Consider the following 15,683-nt stretch of genomic DNA (forward strand, 5'->3'; position numbering starts at 1 on the left):
GATCAATGTTAATAAGAGAAATTTGTCTGAAATTCTCTTTCTTTGTTGAGTCTGTGGTTTAGGTATCAAGGTGACTGTGGCCTCACAGAATGAGTTTGGTAATGTTTCTTTTATTTCTGTTTTACAGTATAGGTTGAAGAGAATTGGTATTATGTCCTATCTGGAGGGTCTGGTAGAATTCTGCACTGAATCCATCTGTTCCTGGGCTTTTTTTGTTGGGAGACTTTTGATGACTGCCTCTATTTCCATAGGTGTGATAGGACTATTCAATTTGTTTACTTGATCTTGATTCAATTTTGGTAGTTGATAGTTATCAAGAAAATTGTCCATTTCATTTAGGTTTTCAAGTTTTGTGGCATATAGCCTTTTGAAGTAAGACCTGATGATTCTTTGGATTTCCTCAGTGTCTGTTGTTATGTTTCCCTTTTCATTTCTGATTTTGTTAATTTGAATACTCTCCCTCTTCCTTTTAGTTAGTTTGGCTAAAGGTTTCTCAATCTTGTTGGTTTTCTCAAAGAACCAACTCTTGGTTTCATTGATTCTTTTGATTGTTTTTTTTGTTTCTACTTTATTAATTTCATCCCCAAGTTTGATGATTTCTAGCTGTCTACTTCTCTTGGGTGTGTCTGCTTCTTTTTGTTCTAGAACTTTCAGACTTGCTGTTAAGTTGGTAGTATGAGATCTCTCCAGTTTCTTTATAAAAGCACTTAGTGCTATGAACTTTCCTCTTAGCACTGCTTTCATTGTGTTGCATAAATTTGGGTGTGTTGTGTCTTCAGTTTCATTGAATTCTAGGAAGTTTTTAATTTCTATTTTTATTACGTCCCTTACACAGATGTCATTGAGTAGGGACTTGTTCAGTTTTCATGAGTTTGTAGGCTTTCGGTTGTTTCTTTTGTTGTTGAGTTTCATCTTTAATCCATGGTGGTCTGATAAGACGTAAGGGATCATTTCAATTTTCTTGTATCAGTTGAGGTTTGCTTTGTTACCAAGTATGTGGCCAATTTTGGAGAAGGTTCTGTGAAGTGCTGAAAAGAAGATGTATTCTTTTGTGTTTGGGTGAAATGTTCTGTAGATATCAGTTAGGTCTGTTTGTTTCATGATGTCTATTAGTTTCCTTGTTTCTCCATTTAGTGTCTGTCTTGCTGATCTATCTATTGGGGAGAGAACGGTGTTGAAGTCTGCCACTATTAATGTGTAGTGTTCAATATGTGATTTAAGTTTGAATAACATTTCTTTTATGAATGTGGGTGCTCCTGTATTTAGGGCATAGATATTAAGAATTGAGACATCATCTTTGCGCATTTTTTTCTTTGATGATGATGTAATGACCTTCTCCATCTCTTTTGATTAGTTTTGGTTGGAAGTCTATTTTATCAGATACTAGAATGATTACTCCAGTTTGATTCTTGGGTCCATTTGCTTGGAATACAGTTTTCCAACACTTTACTCTGAGATAATGTCTATCTCTATTGTCAAAGTGTGTTTTTTGTATGCATCAGAATGATGGATCCTGTTTTTGAATCCATTCTGTAAGCCTGTGTCTTTTTACTGGGGAGTTGATGCCATTGATGTTAAATGATATTAATGACCAGTGGTTGCTTTCTCCTTCTGTCTTGATGGTAGTGGTGGTAGAGTGTATGTGTTTCTGTGTTTTGGATTTGTGGGTGTGGAGTTATTTATTTCCTGTGTTACCGTGGGTGCAATTAGCTTCTTGAGTTGGAGTTTTCCTTTTAATACCTTCTGTAGGGCTGGATTTGTGGTTAGGTACTGATTAAACTTGGTTTTGTCATGGAATATATTGTTTTTTCCATCTATGGTGATTGAAAGTTTGGCTGTGTATAGTAGTCTGCGTTGGCATCTGTGGTCTCTTAATGTTTGCATGACATCTGTCCAGGCCCTTCTAGCTTTCATGTTGAGAAGTCAGGTGTAATTCTGATGCATTTGCTTTTATACATGACTTGACCTTTTTCTCTTGCACCTTTTAATATTCTTTCCTTGTTCTGTACATTTTAATGTTTTGATTATTGTGTGGCAGGAGGATTTTCTTTTCTGGCAGAATCTATTTGGAGTTCTGTAGGCTTCTTGTATGTTTATGGGCATTTTTTTCTTTAGGTTGGGTAAGTTTTCTTCTATGGTTTTGTTGAAAATATTTTCTGGGTCTTGGAGCTTAGAGTCTTCTCCTTCTATTCCTATTATTCTTAGATTTGATCTTCTTATAGTGTCCCAGATTTCTTGGGTGTTTTGAGTCAGTAAGTTTTTAGTTATAATATTTTCTTTCATTGATGTACTGATAACTTTGATTGTGTCTTCCACACATGAGACTCTTCCAACTCTTGTATTCAGTTGGCATGGTGTATGTCCGTCATTCCTGTTCTCTTCCCTATGTTTTCTAACTCTAAGATTGACTCATCTTGTGTTTTCTTTGTTGCTTCTAATTCCCTCTTTAGATCTTGAGTACTCTTATTCATTTCTTTCTCCAGTTTGATTGAATTTTCCTATAATGCTTTTAGAATTTATTCAATTCCTTCATATGTTTGTATGTATTATCCTGTGTGTCTTTGAGTGGTTTATTTTCCTCTTTCAAAGCCTCTATCATTTTCATCACCTCAATATCAAAGTCTTCTCCTTGTGTTTTGTGGGTAGTCATATCTCTAGGGCTTGGTGTGTTAGGATCACTGTTTTCCAGTGTTGTTATATGGTTCTCAGTTTTGTTGCTAGTCATCTTTCACTGTCTTCTAGGTATCTTGTTGTCTCTAGTGTTAGCAGGCCTAGAGATTCATCCATTGAGTTTTCTGTCTGTGTTCCATGTTGGCCAGGAAGGTTAGGAGCAAGCAAAGAGAGCTCCAATCCTAAGGTTGTTTTCTAGGGCTCTCCAGAGGCCTCTTTAAGATGTTGGACAGTGGGTTTAGAGCCTGCACAGAGCTCTGCTCAGCTGAATTCCCTGACTGTCTCCCAGGTGGGTCTGGCATAATCCTGCTTTCTCAAAAGGGTGTGTGGAGGGCAGAGCTGAATCCAGGCACCAGCCACAATACACAATAGCCATCATCCTACGAGCAACTTCAGGCCTTGGTCTGTCTCCTCACATCCACCCAAAGCATTAGTGGGTGTGGGCTGATATATTTCCAAGCCCAAAGTTGCTCAGGTGCTCTACAGTCTTTTTCCAGATGCCAGAGCTCTATCTATCTGCTGTGTTCCAGATGGGCTAGGTCAATAAGCCGCTGGCTAGGGGAGAGAGATTGGAGCTCAAACCTGCTGGAAACAACAGCTAATGTGGGGTATGGCCCACACAGGTCTCTGCTCTGTTACCTAAGTGCATCAGGCCAATAGGCTGTAGGTGAGTGGGGGTGAGATCAGAGCCAGAAGCTGATATCAGGATAGCAGCTAATGAGGATTGTGGCCTGAGTTTGCTTTGTGTCCTAGCTGAGTCAAAGCTGTATGCTTCAGGTGAGCGGGCAGAGATCGACCCAGGCCTGAAGTTGCTTACAGGAGACCAGCTAATGAATTTGTGGCCTGTGCAGCTCTCTGCTCTGCCTTTTTTTTGTGTGTGTGTGTGTCTTCACTTTGTCTGAGCAATATGCTACGGGTGGGTGTGAGGAGACAGACCAAGGCCTGAAGTTGCTTGTAGGATGATGGCTATTGTGTTTTGTGGCTGGTGTGTGGATTCAGCTCTACCCTCCATACACCCTCTTGAGAAGGCAGGATTATGCTTATCTGCTCTGTGACCCAGCTAGGCTAGGCCAGCAAGTAGTTGGGATCTAAGTGGGATCAGAGCTCAAAGGTGTTTGGGTGCACCACACTTTCTAGTGAGTCAGCTAATGTGAGTTGTGACTGGTGCCAGGATTCAGTTCTGCCTGTCCTCTGCTTCTTGCCCTGGATCCGGCAAGCAGTAGATGGGCAGTAAGAGCCCTAGGCTGCATGGATAACCCCCATTCCTTCCCAGATCCAGCAAGCAGTAGACATAGATGGGCAGTGTGAGCCCGAAGCTGCATGGATAATCCACAGTCCTTCCTAAGATGCTGGCTAATGTGGGCTTTCTCCAAGGATTTTTCTGTTGGTTAGCTGGGTGGCCAGGGGTTAGATCCACCTGTGTCATACACAGTGTGGATCCCTCACACCTGGGACTCAGTAGCACTGTTGTTTTTTAGCTCTCAGTTTCTTTCCTCTTTAAGTTGCTGTGCAGTTCTGGTTTTCCTGCTAATTAGATGCAGTATGTGATGGGGCCACTATTTTGAATCTCCCCCACTGAACAGTTTTTAATGTTTCTAGGTCATTTGTATTTTGTCATTTGAAAACTTTACTTAGTGACATGCCAAAATTCTTTTTTTAAAAAAGATTTATTTATTTATTATTATGTATACAGTGCTCTGCTTGCATGTACATCTGCAGGCCAGAAGAGGGCATCAGGATCACATTATAAATGGTTACGAGCCACCATGTAGTTGCTGGGAATTGAACTCAGGACCTCTGTGAAAGCAGCCAGCGCTCTTAACCGCTGAGCCATTTCTTCAGCCCCAAAACTCTTAATTGAGTTTATGTTGTTAATGTTTAGTTTTTGGGGTTCTTTTGGATACTAGCCCTCTATGAGATAATAGACCTTGTAAAGAATTTTTCTTATTCTATAGACTGTTTCTTCACTCAATGATGATATCTTTTGCTCTGTAGAAGCTTTTAATTTCAGTTCTCATTGTCTTAATGCCTGCAACTACTAGAGTTCTGTTCAGAAAGTCCTTGTCTGCATCTAAAAGTTTAAGTATATTCCCTACCTTTCCCACTAACAGATTTAATGTATTGGGTCTTATGTTGAGATCCTTGATCCATTTAAACTAGAGTTTTGTTCATGCTACATTTTTATATTCCTTTACAGTTCAACCAACATTATTAATTGAAGATGATGCCTTTTTCTCTAGTATATATTTTTGGCCTTTTTGTTGAAAATGGGGTGACTGTAAGAGGGTAGAATTATATCTGGGTCCTCAGTTCTATTAATTGGTGTGTTAATTTTGATGATGGTACTATGCTGTTTTTTATTGCTATATCTCCAGCAAACTGTTTACTTTTCAGGATTGATTTGATTATCCTAGGTTTTTCTACAAGTTTTAAGATTTTTTTTCTATTTCTCTGAAGTATTCCACTGGACCTTTGATCATGACCGCTGATTGCATTGAATCTGTAGCTTAGTTTTAGTATTATGGACATTTTCACTATGTGGTCCTACCAGTCCATAAGCATGTGAGGTCTTTCCATCTTTTCTTAACTTCTTTAATTTCTTCCTTCAGTATCTTAAAATTTTCATTATAAAACACGTCTTTCACTTCCTTTTTATATTTATTCCAAAATACTTTAATTTTTCTGGAGATGTCTATTTTGTAACTCTGACTGACTTAGAATTCACTGTATAGACCATTCTGTTATCAAACTTGTGAAGATATATGCCTGTGACTGTTTTCTCAGAGCTAGGATAAAAAAGTATAGTAGGAAAAATAAACTTTTATTTTATTTTTTTACCTTTGTGGTGGTGATTTGAATGAGAATGGCCTCCATAGGTTCACATATTTGAATGTTTTTTTCCCCACTCAGTGGAACTATTTAGGGAGGATTAGGAGTTGTGCCACTGCTGAAAAAGAAATGTCACTGGGGGTGGATGGACTTTGAGACTTAAAAAGAGAGATCTGTGCAATGTGGCTCTCTCTCTGCCTTATGGTTGTATTTCAAGATGTGTGTTCTCAGCTACTGCTCAAATGCCATGTCTGCCTGTCTATTGTCATGCTCCGCATTATAATGGTAATGAACTCTAACTTGATATAACTTCTTTCTTTTGTAAGATGCTTTGGTCATGGTGTTTTGTCAGGGCAATAGAAAAGTAACTAAGACAGAAATTGTACCAGGGAGTAGGTTGTTGCTGTAAAAGGCCTGAGCATGCTGCTTTTTGGAGGAATATAGAAGATCTTGAGATTTTGGACTAAGAACATGGTTGAATGCTGTAAATGGAGCTTAATCTATGGACCAGTTCAAGAGATTTCAGAAAAGAACAATATTAGCAACTTGGTTAGAGGTTGTTCTGGTGATATTTTGGATAAGCTCAAGAAATTTCAGATGGAAATAATATTAGCAGCTTGGCTAGAGGGTGTTCTGGTGATATTTTGCATAAGATTATGGATGACTCTTGCCCTTATCACAAGAGTCTTAATGAGGCTAAATTGAAGGGTTTTAAATCAATTTCATTTTCAGAGGATTTCAAATATTGACTGTTTTATGTGGTTATTAGCGATCACTCTTATGCAGATACACAATGAAAAAGAACAAGCAGGGCAACAAAAAATACAAAATACATATGTGGTTTGAAAGAAAAAGACCACCATGAAATTTTATCTTGGAGCCTTGGTTTGTGCTGAAATAGATAAGGAGAAATGGAATCAAGGAAGTGGTGATGACAGAACAAGATCCCATGCAGCTAATCCTGCAGCTGTGAAAAGGAATAAGGTATTCTATATTTCCAAAGAGCAACAACAAATCACAGCATATTTAAGTTTAATTCAAGGAGGGAGCTGGGTCCTTCCCAAGCAGGCAGCAGAACTTGGGAGCTTTGGTCTGGTGGTCTGGCTTAGATCCAAGAAGGATACAAGAGTAAAGAGGTTGTAGAATCTTTCCACACCATTAAGAAAAGCTGCTGAGGCCAGGAGTGTATCAGGGAAGTCTCTGCATGGAGGCCCAGAGAGGCCATTGCATGAAGTTGTGAAAGTGAAGCCTGGGTTGTTTTGGTGACTCCAGGATGTTGGATATGTAGGATCCAAAACTGTAGGATACGTACCAAGGAGAGCTTCACACAGTGAGGGGGAAAGTTGAAGAGAGAAATGTGTTGCAGTCAACCAAACTGTAAGGGCAGAGCTATCTAAGCCCTTGGACATCTGACACAGAACTGCGGGATTTGGAGGTTGCTCTGCTAGGTTTCCATATTTGGTCCAGTGTTCCATTGCTATGTCCCTATTAATCTCACTTGGAATGGTAATGTGTATTCTATGCCATTGCATGTTGGCTATGTGCAATTTCCTTTTGATTTTACAGGGGCTTACAGTTAAAAATCACCTCAAATCTTCAAGGAGACTTTGTGCATTTAAACTGTCTTGGTATTGAAAGACTATGGAAAGTTCTGGAGTTGAAATAAATGCATTTTGCATTATGATGTGGCTACCAGCCTATGGGAACCACAGAGTGGAATGTGGTAGGAAGAAAATGACACCAATAGGCTCGTAGAGTTGACTATTTTGTCTCCAGTTGCTGAAACTGTTTGAGAAGGATTTGAAAGTATGGCTTTCTTAGAGAAGACTCCCACTGAGGGTGGGAGTGGAAGTTTTAAAAGCCGACACCATTCCAGGTTAGGGTGCATGCTCTCTCTCTCCCTCTCCCTCCCTCCCTCCCTCCCTCCCTCCCTCCCTCTCTCTCTCTCTCTCTCTCTCTCTCTCTCTCTCTCTCTCTCTCTCTCTCTCTCTCTCCACTTTCTCTGCCTGCCTGCCTTCCTGATTCATGCTCATGGATTATATGCAATGGCTCAGCTACTGATCCAGCACCATGCCTGCCAACCTATTGCCATGTTCCTCACCCTGATGGCCATGGACTCTAACCTTGTGGAACTGTGATCTCCCAGATTAAATGCTTTCTTTTGCAGTGGCCTTTATGCTTTGTTATGTCAAAGGAAAAGTAACTAAGATAGCATTCTAATAAATTGTATTTGAGCTGTTGAAGATAATCTCTTTTTCCCCCTGTAGTATTGTCTCCTGAGGTACATGCCATGCCAGAAATGAAAAGTTTTACTGAAACTTCTGAGAATTCATCAGTATGTGACTCTATGTGTCTTGCACGTACTTCAGTCTTCAAGAGTGTTTCTGAGATTGTGTCAAATACCTCAAGTACATCTGTAGTTGTGAAAAAGCCATCTACCTTGAAGAATTATAAGCATGTTAAATTTCAATGGAAGAAGAAAAGTGAAGGTATATTCAAGAGCAGTGTTTCTCAGTCAGTGTTTTTATCTTTTTTCTTAAAGATTCCATGTCCAACACCACTCCCTGAGTACCTCTTAAAATTACAAAATTAGAGAGGTCACATTCTCTCTTTCACATCATTGCCAGGAACAATCACGTATGGCTGTTCCTATCTTCATGGTATGACAGGACCGAATCTGAGGGTCTGAATCACCAACCATATTTGATAGAGGCTTCTCAGACTGTAGTAGTTCTCAAGCACTTTTAAACATTTCCTGAGGTCCTGTGAGAACTTTAAAGCTTTTCATGACTCTAAGGCCAAGAAGGACATGTTTCTTCTCCTTACTTCTGATGTGCTGTACTACCTGTTGAGACCTTTCCTAGTACTAGCTTATGTGTGGCTCTGGCATCCTGTTTCTGTAACCACACCATTCTCTATTCACCACATCCTCTACCATTCCTTTAGATGTACCAGAAAAAGGTGGCATCTTATTTCTGTAAAAAGTTCATATAGGCTTTCCTGCTTCAACAATTTGCCCTATTAAGGGTTAAGAATGCAGGAGAGTAAAGGAATACGTGTTCTGTCCATTTTCTCTAGATTGGGTTGATCAGTGAAGGATGTAGAAAGCAAATGACCCCATTTTTTCTTATACTATGGATGCTTTCCATGACCCAACCTTATGAGACACATCTGTGGCACATTTGATGCCGTCTTTTCTATCCCTCCACCTTGTGTAGTGATTGTTTCTGTTTTTAAAGTGATATTGTTTAACAAATGTCTAAAGATTGATCCCTATTCCATGAGAACTAACAGGAAATGTTAGTTCTAAGTATGTTCACTAAATGTCAACTTGTGAAAAATCCTTTCTTAGTAAAATGATTTAAAAGATTGTTTCTAATGCTAGTTATCTGACTTTCAAATGTATGTGTAATATGACTGGCAATGCTAGGAATGAAGAGACAAATAGTAATGACATTGCTTATTAGTACTTTTATCGTCATTATGTGACATTATGTGCCAGGCACATTTTTATATGGCTGCATACATAATATTATTTCAAAACAGTCATAGGGGAGGGGAATAAGGGGAAAATGGGAGGGAGGGAAGAATGGGAGGATACAAGGGATGGGATAACCATTGAGATGTAACAAGAATAAATTAATAAAAAAAACTTCCTTGAAGACTTGGTGGTGGTAAATATTTTTAGTGAAAAAAAATCAGAAGTCACTTGTTGATGGCAAAAGATAAGTGGGCCAAACCTTGAATCCAGACACTGACTGCCTGCAACTCTAGAGAAGAGATAACCATTCTATTGCAAAGATGTCTAGAGTTGTCATTGTTTTCTTTCAGGTATTATAACTTTTAGTGTACATTCAATTTTCCACTGAAGCTTACACAACTCCTTTTGATTCCTCCACCATTATTTGAATTTTAAAAATTGCTGACTTTTACATTATGAAGAAATTCTAGTAACAGGAGAAATACAGTCACTTTATTTGAGCTATATTTATTGATATGCCAATCTATAGAGCCTGGACAAAGTATTACTGAACTTTGACTTTTCTCATGAAGAATTTGTTTCATATATTCTTTGAGTAATAACCATGTAGTATTTTCAGCCACCTCTGATTATTTTGAAGATATAATCCCAGTTTTGTTCCAGTAATAGAGTAGAAACAGAAGATATTATGGTCGTATTTTAATGCCAGAAACCATACTTTTACATATACTTTATCTGTACATGTCATGCAAGACATAACTATATAAGATTCTGATGACAGAAACCTCTTTAAAACTTGGGTTGTTTAGAAATATGATTAACCTTGTAAGTATTTTAATGTTTGTGCCATTAATGAGTTAAGGATAACTGTTCTAATTGTCCTAATTCCCAAATGGAGCAGCATTGTCAGTAGACTTGACTAGCCTGCAGCATATGGGTTATAACTTTCCCAGGATAGCTGAGAATGTGTTCCAACAGATTTGTAATGACATCACATTGCAGTGTCAGAATGTTAGACACTGCCATCTGCTACATTATCACCAGTTTTACCTGAATTGATGAAGTCTGGAAAATTTTGATTTATTTTTTATGACATGTTTAGTAGAGAATTCATTTTACTTTACAGTTGTGGTTTTGAAATGAAAAGAAAAATATATAGCTACACATATAAAACAATTATATTTTCAGTTGTCTTTAATTTGTACTCTTTTGGGGCTAAATACTTAAAATACTCAAAATTTGCCATGACCCGGACAATGGAAGAGAAAGGATATACCTTTGATTAATCCATACCCAGAAATATAGACAGGTCTTCGTAGCAAAGTTCAGCAAAGTAAAAAAAACCCTTTAGTTATCATCACACACCAACAGAAGGAAGTTGAGAATTCTACTTGAGTTAATGAGTGTTTGAATACAAAGAAATTTCTATACAACTTAGTAAACAGCACCTCTAAAACTTTAGTTGTGTGTTTTCTCATTTCCTTTTATTAAACATGTATTGCTATTCAGTGAAGCATGAAAGAGGGATCAAATAAAAATACTAAAGCTACTTCGTGAGCTAACATAGTAGGAAATAATTTTGTTTTTCAACTATTGAACTTAATATTGGTGGGGAGCCATGCTAAAATCAGCCACTGAGATGATAATCTAAAGTATAAAAGTATGCTAAAATATCCATACTGAATTATTGAGGAGAATGGTCCAAAAACCTAATTTCTATCTCAGACATAATGGGGTTACTGAAATACATTTGGTTTAATTTGAACAAATAGAAGGAATTATAAACCTGTAAACTTGAGAGAGTCCCATCGTACTTAACAAAATAAAGTCACCTTAAAAGAAAATATAATAAAAGACCAATCTGTGAAAACTTCTTAGATCTGTTCAAAGATGGCAGTCTGGATTTAGTTCAGATTATTCTAATTTGTTCTAAGTAGCACCGTTTCCTGTATTGCTTGTGACGTAAGAGGCCTTGGACTGCTACACTTGTTTCATGATCACTAAAGCTTCAAGGTACCTTATGAAGCAAAGCTGTTTCTGCTCTTTGCGGGAGGTCCACTGACACATCCTTATGCAGCCTCCAATCATCTTCATTTAGGCTATTGTGAGATTTTACAGCTAAGATCTCCAAGTCCTTACTTAAGACTTCAGAGACGGTTCCAAGAGTGAAAACATTGCTTTCTGCCTAACATATCTCCTTTTAGGATTATGATCTGGCAAAGGATGATTTGTTTTTTTTTCTCCCTCCCATTGAAGCTTCAAGTTATATAGCTGTACCTGACCCCAGTATCCTGAAACAAGGCTTCTATAAGGACCCTTCAACCTGGTCTGTGGATGAAGTGATACAGTTTATGAAACATAGAGATCCTCACATATCAGTCCCCCTCGCCGACCTCTTCAGGCAACATGTAATGTATCTTTTTGTCCGGTATTCCTGTTGCCCTAATGCCATTGAGTGACCTCTGTGCAGACCCTTCAATTTGATACTGAGTTGTGTGGATGGTGGGAAACTCTATCAACTGATCTTTTTCATTTGTGAGACAGGTTACTTTGCCCAACATTTGGGCCTTAAGTGGTAGGTTAAGTGTCTGTTTTTACATGGGTATCTAAGTATCTAGTTCACTAAGCAGCTTCAGGTTTTCAAGAGGTGGAATTACAGGATTGCCACACTCATGCAGACCACTCCTTCCTGTGATGACAAATACAAGAATCCTCCCCAGACCTGTTCTACTCTAGGACCACGAGTAGGAGGGGTTGATCTACAGCAAAGACCAGGGTAGCCGTCTAGTGATACCCAGTGAAACCAGCAACTCCATTATAATATGAATACCAAATAGTGGGCTTCTATAACATAAATTGTATAATTACAATAATAAAAAATTTCAGCTGGGCGTGGTGGCGCACGCCTTTAATCCCAGCACTCGGGAGGCAGAGGCAGGCAGATAGCTGTGAGTTCAAGGCCAGCCTGGTCTACAAAGCGAGTCCAGGACAGCCAAGGCCACACAGAGAAACCCTGTCTCAAAAACAAAACAAAACAAAACAAAACAAAACAATAATAAAAAATTTCAAAAGGACTCCCTGTGACTGCTAAGTAATGTGTTCACAGTATTTTCTAACATAAAGCTACTGATTTAATATCTCATGTACACTTTTACCTGTGCGTGTCTGCACATGTGTGTACAGGTGAAGATACACATGTGTATGTGTCTATGAGGAACAGAGGACAAAAATCTCAAGTGCCATCTTCAGGAAGGCTATGTAGCCTTCTTTGAGACAAGGTCCCTCACTACACTCTGGAGGCTCATCAGTTAGGTTACACTGACTGGCCAGGGCATCCCAGGGATTGTCACCTCTCCAGTGCTTGCACTACAGTAGATGCCACCATGTCTGGCATCTTACATGGAGTCTGGAGATCCAACTCCAGCCTAAATGTTTACAAGGCAACTGCTTTACTGACTGAGCAATCCTTCCAAGCCCCAGGTCTGTAAATATTGGCTTTAAGTAAGTCAGAATTTGTCTCAGCACTTCAGTAGCTTCAGACTGCTGATTAGCTTTCAACAAGAAGATGAATGTGATTATAGCACATTTATACTTTGCATGAATACTGACATACTCCTTTCCCTTCTCAGGAAGTTAATAATAGTAAATTCATTTCTACTATTCACAGTCTTTAGCCATTTGCCATGGATATATAGCAGTGTTTTGTTCACTACACAGGAAAGTCATAATTTGATTGTTAGGACATTACTGGGTTAAACCTTTTAATTTAAATATAAAATTATCCAATGAGGCCCCACTGCACAAACCAAATTTCATAAAAACATATCCAGAGAATATAAATTTATATCTTTGATGGACAATATTTTGTCTTATACATTCTTACATATAAAGAACTTGATCAGCTGTGGAAGGATTCTTACTATATTGTTCTTCTTCTGTCTGTAGGAAATTGATGGAAAAGCCCTGCTTCTACTGAAGAGTGAGATGATGATGAAGTACATGGGGCTGAAACTAGGACCAGCATTAAAGCTATGTTACTACATTGAAAAACTTAAAGAATCTAATTATAATTGAATGCAAATTTAGTTTAGAGATAAGTCTCAGGTATACTGAAAACATTTTACTTTAAAAGTAGTTTTCCTATCAGTTTCTATTTTATAGGTTTTTATAAATTTTTTTTATCAAAATTGTACAGTTATATTGACGGTATATTACTACTCTTTAAATACCATTTAATATGTTTGTATTAGCATTCTTCCAACTGAGTATTCATTATTTATATGTTTAATTATTTTTTTACAAGTGTGTTTCATGTAGCCATCAGAGGAAAACTGTTTATTTGGATTTCTCTTTATATCTAGAACCAAACAATTAAACCCCAATGGGGACAATACCAACAACTTAACCTCTATTACAAAAACATGCAAACTTTTCCTCAAAAAAGAATTTAAAGATGCACTTAAAGTCTCTTCTCCTTCTCAATTATTTTGTACATCTGATTTTACAGTGTTTTGTTCATGATCTACTGCTACTACTAGAAAATAAATTGTGTTCCTTTCTGCCTGTGCCCTTGGTATTGTAATTGCTCATAATAAATGGAGAAAAGCAAGTTTATAAGTATACACAATGTAGTATTTGATATTTTTATAATGTTGGATAGATTAAGTAATTTTGTACAAGAGATGTATATTCTATGAGAGTGAATTGGATAGAAGTGGGTAAACTTTATACCTATTTTACAATTTTATGTATTTTTGCTAATCTTAAGCATTAGACATTCAATTCTGACATTTCTATTTCCAAGATATTTGTGTCCAGATTTTAAAAAATTGTGTTTTTTTCATTACTCATACAGATACTTTAGCATATTTATACACTATTCTGTATCTGTGAGAATACATAAGTAACTTTTAAAATTTAATATGGCACTTTACACTGCTGCAAAGTCAATAAAGAACTATATGTAGATGTTTAGTCCATAAAAAATATGGATATCCTTTAGTTGTCACCAGTATCTCTTAGTAGCCAGATGATAAGAAGCTCCATAGATTGGCTCCCACACAGGACACTCTTTATGCTATGCAATATTTCTAATTAATTTTCTTAGTTCTGAGCCATCAATTCTGCTATTTGGAAAGATATGTCAATTCTTACATTGAGGCTTTATTTTTTATGAATGGATTTTTCAAAGGAAAATGGTGCTGCATGTTATTACTTTATTTAGTGGTGTAATGCATATAAGCTATGAGAATCAGATATACATGTATTAGCTAAAGGTCAACAAAATGTTCACCAGGACAAAAATGTCCATTTTCTCTTTAGAATACCAAATGTGCTTTAGGCAAGAATGCAAATGATTAAAATATTACTTCACCTATGTCATTTCTGATCCAACTCAATTCTTACTTAAACTTGATCTTGCAAATGAAGGTCTTGTTTGTATGAAGATGCTCTGTCCAGTTGAATGCCCCTCAGGTGTTTATAATACTGTTTTGTAATCTTCATATTGTAAGAATGTAATAAAGTTAAATAACAACAGCAGTTAACACTTAAGCCTGAGACTTCATTTATCTTCTCAACTGTGTTAGTTTGTGAGCTTGTTGGTCTTGAAAAGAAGGAATTTGAGACGATTAGTAGTTTACTTGAGAATAAATCCCTATTTATCTCAAACTATAAAAGAGATTTTACTTGCAGTTTGCAGTGTAAATGAAATGTATTGAAATCACTGGGGCTCATTCTATAGGCTGAAGCTGTCACATGAAGTCCCCTGAATCCAACCCAGTATGGGACAGTGTAGGATAGAATATATATGTACACAAATACCCACCATCTGGATACATAATACACATACTTTCTTAGTTTTAATTCCTTTGGATTTCAATATTACACAATACATGGCACACAGACTTTCTCAGCTATAATTCCTTTGGCTTTCAATATTACACATGAACAATTAATATTTAGGATCTCATTCTCAAGAGTGCTAAGTGTCAAGCCCAAAGTGATTTATCCCTAAATTTTATCTCCATATACTTTCATATGTTTTCAGTCTTGCTTGTGTAACTTCAGCTGACCTTGAACTCACAATGCTTCAAGCCTCCCTGGTGCTAGAATTGTATGGGGGGTATTTATTCTCTATTTAGAGACTTATTATAATTAGTTGATAATAATATTAATAATTTTATTTTTAGAGAAATAAAGTGAGGTTATGCAGAAATCAGATCCCTTATGTATTGCTAGTCAGAATTTAAAGTTTAGCTTTTGTGTAAAACAATGACTGTATTATATATCAAGTCTCACAACCTGAAAAAGCAGCATCAGCATAGCAGTGCTTAGGATATAATTATTTCTAACAGATAAATAGTACGAATGAATCTCTGACATCAAAAGAGTGAATAAAGTATGAATCTAAATGTCTATGTGTGTGTATGTGTGTGTTAGACTTTAAAGGGTATGTGATACTGATATATACTGTCACATGAATTACCTTAAACCAGGCACAAGGACAAATGATGTGTATATAACTTACATGAAACCCCAGGAGAAAATTGAAGCTATTAGGGGGTATTGAAAAAGGAATGGGAAGTTACTATTTAATTGACCTAGAATTTCATCATGGATGGAATGAAACATCCTAGTTTCAGATAGTAGTAATGGTTGTGCAACACTGTAGATATAGTTCATACTTGTTGTATATTAATGT

At 37.2% G+C, this 15,683-nt stretch overlaps 1 protein-coding gene across 5 annotated transcripts in view; it reads left to right on the forward strand.

Annotated features, from left to right (window-relative positions):
* LOC311602556 (sex comb on midleg-like protein 2) overlaps positions 1 to 14,526 on the forward strand; it is a 97,731-nt gene extending 83,205 nt beyond the window's left edge. For 4 of the 5 annotated variants that reach the window (XM_084790811.1, XM_084790814.1, XM_084790812.1 and 1 more), the window contains 3 exons: positions 7,767 to 7,988; positions 11,237 to 11,388; positions 12,926 to 14,526. In XM_084790811.1, the coding sequence (XP_084646937.1) occupies positions 7,767 to 7,988; positions 11,237 to 11,388; positions 12,926 to 13,054 (503 nt within the window). In that variant the 3' untranslated portion in view covers positions 13,055 to 14,526. The remainder of the gene's footprint in view (positions 1 to 7,766; positions 7,989 to 11,236; positions 11,389 to 12,925) is intronic. The other variant, XM_084790815.1, reaches the window with a different exon arrangement.
* Positions 14,527 to 15,683: the final 1,157 nt, after the last annotated feature.

Source organism: Acomys minous (genome assembly GCF_964271855.1).
Source record: "Acomys minous genome assembly, chromosome: 7".
Lineage (NCBI taxonomy): Eukaryota > Metazoa > Chordata > Mammalia > Rodentia > Muridae > Acomys > Acomys minous.